Raw genomic sequence first — 10,852 nt, 5'->3', positions numbered from 1 at the left:
TCAAAATGCAGTAGATTTATGTTTTTTAAAAATCCTTTAAGTCATATGTATCAAAACAACATGTAAAGGTAAACGTAACTGCTTAGCAAAGACAATAATCAGCCAACAAAGGAATTAAACACAGGGCTATAAATACAAGAGATAACAAGTAATTAAACAGGATACAAATGAACAGAATGGCTGTGTCCGAATTCCTGCATCTCACCAGATGACTCTTGCAGCTGAATCATCTATCCATCCATTTTCCAAACTGCTTGTCCAATGTGGGTACAGCGTAATATCACAAAAGTACAAATTTCTCTTTTATTAAACAGTTTAATTAAAGTATACAGATGCTAGTTTCCATGATAGAGCATTTTCCTGGAGCTACCAGTTTGATAAATTATGATTATAAACTGCAACCATAAACTATGCAAAGGCGGCAGCCCTTCCAGTGTCTGAATTTGCTCACTTGTTTTAATTCACTCCTTCAAGTGGACTATATTAGTGGACTAATGTAGGGAATAGTGAATGAGGGTATAGGGGGAAATTTCAAACACAGCAAATGATTAACTATGGAAACCAACAAAAGAACACTAGCAACCAAGGACACAGAAACTAAGCACGGGAACTGAGAACAATGGGACAATGGAAAGCAATGAACATAAGAACAAAACAAAATATGAACAATGCACAAAATAAGAGTCGTAGAACAGATGATTTGTGACACCAATATTATTATTATTATTATACGTTTATTAAGGAGCCTTAATAATAAGCCAAGTCAACTGCTTCCATAATACAATCGGTCAGTCATTAAATAAGTCATTAGAAAGTAGTTTGGTTCTGGTCAAACATACATTAAAAAAAAAAAAAAACTACAATATGTAACCTCTAAAGCCAAAGAGACAGCTTTTCTTCATCAAAATGTTTTATTGGGTGCAAATTAAGTGCAAATGGCTCTATCGCTGTTATTAAAATAATAATAATAATAAAAAAAATTTAACTGGTTAATTGTAATGGTTAAAACAGTGCTGAATGTAAGAAGTGCTTTTATGCTTGTTTTATGTGTAACTATTCCATTCACTCTCTTAGTATTTTGTGGCAGAACATGGTTTTGTTTCCTCAAACATCTCTCCGTGATTTGTCCATCTGGTCCTCTGGTTGGTTCTGAATTCCTCTGGTGGTGGAAATTATTTGCTCTTTTTTCCATGGCCTTTGAACTTAGCCATAAAGCTGAACGCTCCTAGATATTCACCAAGCAGCACACCCATTTTAGTGGGTAAAAGACTGTGACAGAGTAAAAGCAAGACAGAGATGGAAAATGTTATACATGCAAACTGAAAGAAAACACACACACACATGTTAAAAACGTACTTTTGCGAACTAGTCCTAGGTTTTTCGCTCAATCTCAATCAAACCACTGCAGTAATATTCTCTGGACTCTCTAGATCAATAATTTGTCCTTTTGGTTAGCTATAACTAGGTCATTTAGAAAAGGGGCCTGGCCAAATATACCCAGAAGCCTATAAAACCTAAATGCAAACAAAAAACTTTATGAAACTTGGTGAAACCATGTGACTAAATTTCTCAATTATTTCTCTTGCACATCAACCAGAAAGCAGCGTTAGATTTTGGCTTCACTGAGAAAAAGACTTTAGTAGTCTTGCATGTGTCTGTCATACTGTTTGTGAAGAGACAGGTGAAAGACAACCCTAGATCAGAGAGGTTAAAAGATAAGTTTGCTTTGTATTCTCACATTGTTGTAAATGAACAATGCATACTCTTTCTCAGTGTTACCTGCACTGAGATTATCCCTGTTTATTGTCAGAGCACAATAAGAAAAAAACACCTTTTTACAGTATATATAGCTAATTTTTATTAAAACCCAATTGTGCCAACGGTGATACCACCCTTTAAGTTGTATAGCTTTAGCATAGCAGCTATTTTATAACGGCTTAAAATGCTGTTATTATAATAGGTAAACATGAAATTAAAATAGATCTTTAACACTGAGGTCCAGCATGACTTACTTCTTCAAAACGATGGCAATGTAGATGCTTCGAGGCATATAAACATAAACCTGTTCCCTTCTAACGGCATCCACAATTTTCCTACACGCATACTCCGGCTCAAGAATAGGCATGATTCTGGGCCATCTGCAAAAAACACACATACACACCAGTATAAGCACTTCGTCTTTTAAGACATTTACAAAGCAGATAAGAGGAACTACAGGAATAATAATAATAAATAATAATCTCAACATGCACAAATATTACTCGCAAGTTGCAATTAACTTCCCACATTCAGTTCCAAAATATTCGCATATACATCATTCAAAAACATTCTACATGTTCTCTAGCTCTTTCTGTCTATCTATGAGATGTTATCTAATTTGAAAATACTTTTAGTTACCAATGCTACATTGTCACAGATAGCATTCATAAAGTAAAAAAAAACACATTATTTTCCACATACTGTACATTTTATTGTTTCTCCTCTATGCCCTGCCTTTTTGAAATGCGTCGATTTTTACAAAGCTCATCGGTCTGAAAAGCGAGGTGTGCTGTGATTGGCCAGCTATCCAGTGCGTTGTGATTGGCCGAATACCTCAAGAGTGTGACGGAAATGTTACGCCCCTCACCATACTGTTGATGCCGTGTCCCGGCCGGCCGGAGCAACAAAACAAAAACATGAAAACCCATTACAAACGAGGCATTTGTTGCATCCAGTGGGGACATAATTACTGATTATAATGACTTATACTGTCTTTTTACGTGTTGCGTTGCGTCACGCTGCATAAACATAAACCCTGTCTGCATTTGTGATCGGAGAAATGACAAACAACAAGTGCTACTCTACACTGCCCAAAACTCGCGTTTGAATCATCAGTGGCAAATCCTTTAAATTAAAACGTACTTACAGACTGTGAGTCAGAACTGCCGGCATTGTAGTCTACTCTCCCAGGATCAGTAAACAGTCCTCCATAAAATGTGCTGCACACATCTGGATATTTGGGTTAAACTGTTCTGGAACAGTGTTGTAAATACAACTTAAACACTGATTTGTAGTCGTGTCCTCTTTTGGAAGATCAAACAAAGTTGTTTCGCTTTCACAACGAAAAACACAGCGACCTAGCGTGAGCGGAAGCCGCGGCTTAGCATGACCTGAGGCCGGGCTAGAGTGAGCAGAGGTGGCGGGGGTTGAGAACGGCGCAGCCAGCGGATTCCACGAAGGAGCGGCAACCACATGTGACGGCCCCGGGCTGGACTCCGCTTCGTCCACGGTGAAAGCTGATCCGGCGATCCACAGCACTAAGTTGATGTATTCCCTCAGCGACCAGCACAGATCAGCTCCAGGCATGATGAAGCAGATATCGTCCTCTTTTGGAAGACCAAACAAAGTAGTTTCGCTTTCACAACGAAGCACACAGCGTCTTCACGACACGGCAGCAGCAGCAGCAGCAACAATACTACAGCTATACTACAGAATAAAAGTCACGCCTACTTTCTTTGCGTGAACATTTGGGCGGTGTTATGCAAATCTTCTCACATAGTGAGGTAGATATGTGGGGGCGTGTTAGAACGAGCCGTTTTAGGTAGGCGTGGTTAACTCTTAACTTTTATAAAGAATATCTCTTTGGATTGGAGTCTTTAGTCTTTGCAACTTTACAGATCTTCTTTATGCACCAAGAGCTTGTAACACTCCAAAGAGAAAGGAAAAATTGAAATTGCATCATATGACCCCTTTAATTTAAATTGAACAAATGTACAAAAGTAACCAAAAACCTCCTTAAAATCAAACAATGAAATGTATACAGTGAACTACACATACCCTACAATATGCAAAATGATTAACATGATTATAGGCTGAATGAGAAAACTGACCATTGAATTTCAGTGTTTACATGCACTGAACCCACCAGCAGCCCACCTTAGTTAATAGTTCCTAGTTGCATTTAGCATTGCTTTTGAATAAGAGAAAAACACACACTCACACACAGATCTTAGAGAGCACTGGGTGAATTACATGACCTCTGTCATATTCTGTCTGTCCAACATGAGTGTCTCTTTCTCAAGCAAACTCACTGTTACTCTTATTTCATCATAATCCAGTTAATTAAAATTGCATAATGCATACAGATATGCAGAAACTCTGGATAAAACTGGTTCTATGTTTTTCAACATATTATATAACAATGTAATGCATGTTTAAGTGCACTGTATCTTTGACGTTTGTGTGAAGAACAGCCACTGGCTCTGCACTCTCTTACCTCCACTCATACAAATTTACATCCCCTCCAAAAGCCTACAGTTATAAAGTGAGCCGTGACTCATGGTACCACCACATAAAGACACATTATCACTTTCCCATGTATTAATGAATTTCATGTACATTGTTCCTCACTGCACTGGTAGAATGCTCTTACTAACCCTACAGACAGATGATTCCCTTATAATATTCAAGAAATGTTTAACAAACTGCATTAAGAACATGACATAATCCTGTTAATGTTAACTGTATTCAAAATAAATCTCTATGCTCTATGCTCACCATTTCGTATTGTTCTAGCATGTACTCTTATAGATTTTGTATTTTTAGCACTTCTCATGTTATTCTATCTATAGGATGAACCTCTTTTTTTATTTGTCATTTGTAAGCTGCTTTAGATACAAGTAGTTGGATAAAGAAGTTCTGTAATGAAACTCTAGATGGCGCAGGCCAATATGTTCTAACTCAATTATACAGATGTAATTACATCATCATTCAAATGGCGCCGTTGATTGGTTTCTTTTCACATAAGCAGCCAATGAGCTTACTGCTCGACATTCAAATACTTGGATAGTGCTTGCTGTAGCAATTGCAGCACGCTCAGAAACCCCCCACCTTCCCCATCTCCACCTGTATAGATCTGCTACAGGTTAATTTTATGCATGTTACATATGGGGGTTATTTCATATATGTTATATGTGCAGCAGCAGTATTTTCTACGTGCTCACAGCACAATGTCTGTGGACGTACTGGCAGTAGTACTTGCTTTGCCGTAGCAGTGTAGTAGATCTATTTCACCAAGGCCAAACACAAACATTGGCATGTATATTACCATGCTAAACTCTCTGAGAGTTGTCATGACAGAAATTAATAAATGTAAATGTACATGCTTCTCCATTGTACTGGTGCAGATTGTACATGCTACATTGTCACAGATAGCATTCCTAAATTATGCAGCCATGTCCACAGGTTTATCATAAAAAAAAAACAGTGTGCTGAGCAATACAGAAAATGACATGACCTCTGTCATATTCTGTCTGTCCAACATGAGTGTCTCTTTCTCAAGCAAACTCACTGTTACTCTTATTTCATCATAATCCAGTTAATTAAAATTGCATAATGCATACAGATATGCAGAAACTCTGGATAAAACTGGTTCTATGTTTTTCAACATATTATATAACAATGTAATGCATGTTTAAGTGCACTGTATCTTTGACGTTTGTGTGAAGAACAGCCACTGGCTCTGCACTCTCTTACCTCCACTCATACAAATTTACATCCCCTCCAAAAGCCTACAGTTATAAAGTGAGCCGTGACTCATGGTACCACCACATAAAGACACATTATCACTTTCCCATGTATTAATGAATTTCATGTACATTGTTCCTCACTGCACTGGTAGAATGCTCTTACTAACCCTACAGACAGATGATTCCCTTATAATATTCAAGAAATGTTTAACAAACTGCATTAAGAACATGACATAATCCTGTTAATGTTAACTGTATTCAAAATAAATCTCTATGCTCTATGCTCACCATTTCGTATTGTTCTAGCATGTACTCTTATAGATTTTGTATTTTTAGCACTTCTCATGTTATTCTATCTATAGGATGAACCTCTTTTTTTATTTGTCATTTGTAAGCTGCTTTAGATACAAGTAGTTGGATAAAGAAGTTCTGTAATGAAACTCTAGATGGCGCAGGCCAATATGTTCTAACTCAATTATACAGATGTAATTACATCATCATTCAAATGGCGCCGTTGATTGGTTTCTTTTCACATAAGCAGCCAATGAGCTTACTGCTCGACATTCAAATACTTGGATAGTGCTTGCTGTAGCAATTGCAGCACGCTCAGAAACCCCCCACCTTCCCCATCTCCACCTGTATAGATCTGCTACAGGTTAATTTTATGCATGTTACATATGGGGGTTATTTCATATATGTTATATGTGCAGCAGCAGTATTTTCTACGTGCTCACAGCACAATGTCTGTGGACGTACTGGCAGTAGTACTTGCTTTGCCGTAGCAGTGTAGTAGATCTATTTCACCAAGGCCAAACACAAACATTGGCATGTATATTACCATGCTAAACTCTCTGAGAGTTGTCATGACAGAAATTAATAAATGTAAATGTACATGCTTCTCCATTGTACTGGTGCAGATTGTACATGCTACATTGTCACAGATAGCATTCCTAAATTATGCAGCCATGTCCACAGGTTTATCATAAAAAAAAAACAGTGTGCTGAGCAATACAGAAAATGTTTGGTTAAGTAGGCAGGAAAAATAGGTTATGTTTATTTTTTAGAAACAGTATGTTTCTTACTTTGTGTTGGCACCATCAAACATGCCAGTGTTAATGAAAAATGGGCAGACTATGGTGGTCTTCACTCCATCACAGCCCGTGGCCAGCAGCTCTAGTGCCATAGACTCAGCAAAGCCAACTGCAGCAAATTTACTTGCACAATAATCTGTACAAAACATTCAAAAGCACAATTGTCATTTGAAATGTGTACTTATTTGTAAGTGAGAAATTTACATTGTTAACTGAGAACATCTACCTGCCAGTCCATTTACTCCAATAAGTCCAGCGGAGCTTGCAATACTGACCAAATGGCCATGATTAGCAGCAATCATTGCTGGCAGAAATGCCTTGTACATCTAAGAGGAGATATAGACTATCATGCATGCTTTGTTTTAGCATCATTTAGAGGCAAAAATAGACAGAGAGAGAGATAGATAGATGGATAGATGGATGGATGGATGGATGGTATACATACCCAGAAATGTGCCAGACTATTGACCTCCATAGACTTCTCTATGAGTGAATCAGGAGATTCCATGAACTTCTTCCCAGTAACAATTCCTGCATTATTTATCAAAATTGTGATATCACCAACCTCACGCTTTACCTTAATAAAACAAAGGGATTGAGTCATGAATTACACAAGATCTTATTACTCTGTCAAAATGTAAACTCACTAAAAATGAACACTTAAGGGATTACTGTTGTCCTAAAGTTGAAAGTATCAAAGCGGTGCCATATGGTGTTCATACCTTGCCGACTAAGTTAGAACTTAGTCACAGCAGTTCATTGTGGTTTTTCAACCATTTTGATTATAAGAAATTTTGCAATTTGGTTATACGTTTAGCAAGTTTTCAACAATAGAACATTTACGATGCCATCACAAATTAATAATTTAGGCAAAAGTTATCATGTAGTCGTATTTACTCTTTGACTATTAATGCGCAACAACTTGTCTTACCTCACTCGTTTCGATTCGCGCTCACTAATACAACAACAGGTTTGCTCCATTCATTTAGCGTTTAGAGTCAGTGGTGGCTCGTGGGTTTTAAAATAGAGGAGGCACACTAATTGTACTGGTCTAGGATCCCTGCCGATTATTATTATTATTATTTGCTTAACCACTTTAAAATGGCTTTTTGGTTGCTTTTAGTCAGAAAACGTAAAGAAAACGACATACATACAGCAAGATAATATAATTTCACTTACCCAGCCTATCACTTGAAGCAAACATCCATCCCTTCTTAAAAGTCTGTGTTAAAAGAGAGCTGCCTGTTGCACCATTTAATTAAGCTGACTGCTGTAGCCTATATATCCAGCTTAGGCTAAATTTGTATATATATTTTCCTTAACCAGGAAATTAACGTTCTTAGAATTGACAAGACAGTTGACCCTGAGAGGTCAGCTAAATATCTACAGCGGATCTAAAATATTAATAATTAATCATAACTAGTTATGGTTAATTATTCATATTTCCTGTCATGAGCTGGTTCGTTACAGGTTTTTAAATAGAGGAGGCACACTAATTGTATTGGTCTAGGATCCCTGCCGATTATTATTATTATTATTTGCTTAACCACTTTAAAATGGCTTTTTGGTTGAGAAAACGACATACATACAGCAAGATAATATAATTTCACTTACCCAGCCTATCACTTGAAGCAAACATCCATCCCTTCTTAAAAGTCTGTGTTAAAAGAGAGCTGCCTGTTGCACCATTTAATTAAGCTGACTGCTGTAGCCTATATATCCAGCTTAGGCTAAATTTGTATATATATTGTTTGAATGACAGCTTGGCAAATCTGTTGGCAATCAAATATTCAATATCGCTACTCATAAGTACTTGGTACATTATCAGTGCAGCGGCAGACGTTCAAACTAGGCTTGGTTGATATCAGAAGGAGGCTAGCCTCCCTTACTAGGTTTCTTTTCTCAACACTCCTCAGCGCTGAAAGTGAACACTCAATGGTGATTGGCTAATTTTTTTTTACCAACGGAAGCACGAGAGCTTAGCTCCCCCTCCCCTCCGGCCTCCCCCTACCCTTCTCTATCATTAGGGGTTGTAATTAACGTTACATCAGCAGATTCGGCACATTCGCGATAGAAAAGCGATGAAATTAATTGTGAATTTTATTAACATTAAATCGTCCTCCTCCCATTTTCACCTCAAAATTGTGGGGAAACTGTGCCTCCCCCGACGAGCCGCCACTGATGAGTAGCCTACTAACGGGACAGGATGTGATGGGCGCGGCATGTTTAACCATTTGACGCCCGCAAGTTTCCTTAACAATGCGCACATAGGAGAAAATAAACTGGCTAAACATTTTGATTTTAAGAAACTCAAGCTGAAACGATTAAAAATGATTAATAGACAACTGTTATGATGATAAAACATTTTACAGTATACTGAAACTAAATAAACATTTAAGCAAAGGAGAGTGAATGTTTATAGTCATAATGGTCATTACAAATTTGGCACTTGTGTAGGTCCTGTGGCACACAATGACATCCTTTTCCAGGCCTCAAATAAATGAAAAGGCAAATCCCATTAAAATGTACAGATAAATAAATCCTAATACACCTAAAACATGAATGTGAAATATATAAATGAATAAAATATACTGTGTCTAGGCCTATGTCCAGTTGTCAGCTATGTACACTGCAGTTACTTACAGAAGTATGTAGACGGAAGATTACATGTGTCTTTGTACTAAAGTGCAACCGTGTATTCTACCTGGTTTGCGATTCTGTACACTTCCTCCCGGTTGCTGCAGTCGCAGGTATATGTGTACGCTCGCGCTCCGTGCGTTTCTTTAATCATACGAGCAGTCTCTTTATTACCGTCCTCGTTAATATCCCACAGCACAAGGCGCGCGCCCAGGCTCGCAAACTCTAGGGCCATGAGGCGACCTATGCCACTGCCCGCCCCGGTCAGCAACACGAAATCCCCGGACACATTCTTCTCTCGAGGCGGTATAAATAACCTAACGAATGCTTCTAAGCTGTAGACCAGTGACATCAAAAGCACCTGAAGAGTCTCCAAGAGAAAGTTCATGATGATGATGAATAGATCCTAGAGACAATGGTTACGTTTAGCAAGTTTTCAAAAATAGAAAATTTACGATGCCATCACAAATTAATAATTTAGGCGAACGTTATCACGTAGTCGTATTTACTCTGTCTATTAATGCGCAAAAACTTGTCTTACCTCACTCGTTTCGATTAGCGCTCACCAATACAACAACAGGTTTGCTCCATTCATTTAACGTTTAACCGAGTGGATGGATTACCGACCTTCGCTCTGGCTGTCCAGTTTGTGTTTACTGAAAGACAAAGGTCAGTATTTGTGTAGCGAGAGTAGCCTACTAACGGGACAGTATGTGATGGGCGCGGCATATGTTTAACCATTTGACGCCCGCCAGTTTCCTTAACGACGCGCGCATAGGAGAAAATAAACTGGCTGACTATTGAATTAAACTTTTATCAGTTGCCTTGAATAAATTCATAAAGTGAGTTACAGCTGCAGGCAGCTCATTTTTATTATGGTGGTGGAATTAATATGTGACATTTACAAATCTTTTCTAAGCTAGCATAGTCAAGATGGTATAACTTCTGTAACAATATTAGCCTATACACGATTAAGGTCTGCTCAAGCAAACATTGATAACCATAATCATAACAACCATACAATTTAAAGAGAGAGAGAGAGAGAGAGAATAGAATAGCAGAGTCCATATCACTAACATCAGAGTAGCATAACAGTATAATACTGATGAATGATAGGCTAAAAACAGAACTGCAGCGCATAAATGAACTGAATGTTTTCGTCTGTTATGTGGATGTTAATATAGGCTAGTTATTTCGTTACAGTTATCATCCTTGGTTTAAACAAGCATTATAGATATTAGGTTGCACTCCAAATAAACAGTGTATGAAGTTAGGAGTTAGGACGATTCTAAAACCTGTGTTATACTTTCCGCGCGTGCAATCCGGACGGGTACGCGGACTACTTGCAATTATACTACCGAACCTGTCCACGGAGCGGACGTGTTCCATACATGAATATTTTGCACCAGAGCCTTGCAGCTTTAGAGAGAAAAAAAAACAGGAACAAAATTAAATAAAAGATTTTTACATGAATGACTGAAAGCAAGCATAAATAGACAGCTGAAATGGACACATTGCTAACGTTTTTCTTCCAAGATTGACCAAATCATCCTCCATTAGGCCTGATTCAAAAATCTCTATAACAGAGGTGCTACAACATGAAAATATACTTACTAT

At 37.9% G+C, this 10,852-nt stretch overlaps 1 protein-coding gene across 1 annotated transcript; it reads right to left on the bottom strand.

Moving 5' to 3' along the window:
- Window positions 1-360: 360 nt before the first annotated feature.
- Window positions 361-9,940, bottom strand: LOC107574325 (epidermal retinol dehydrogenase 2-like). The gene is made up of 7 exons (XM_016260768.1): window positions 9,777-9,940; window positions 9,303-9,641; window positions 7,044-7,175; window positions 6,825-6,924; window positions 6,590-6,734; window positions 2,013-2,138; window positions 361-1,269 (listed from the first exon to the last, which is right to left on the bottom strand). The coding sequence occupies exons 2-7, from the start codon at window positions 9,621-9,623 to the stop codon at window positions 1,173-1,175; spliced, it is 921 nt and encodes a 306-aa protein (XP_016116254.1). The 5' UTR covers window positions 9,624-9,641; window positions 9,777-9,940; the 3' UTR covers window positions 361-1,172.
- Window positions 9,941-10,852: the final 912 nt, after the last annotated feature.

Source organism: Sinocyclocheilus grahami, unplaced genomic scaffold (genome assembly GCF_001515645.1).
Source record: "Sinocyclocheilus grahami isolate Dianchi unplaced genomic scaffold, SAMN03320097.WGS_v1.1 scaffold2185.1, whole genome shotgun sequence".
NCBI lineage: Eukaryota > Metazoa > Chordata > Actinopteri > Cypriniformes > Cyprinidae > Sinocyclocheilus > Sinocyclocheilus grahami.
Note: the sequence above shows the minus strand (reverse complement) of the source record. Positions and strands in the feature narration are given on the sequence as shown.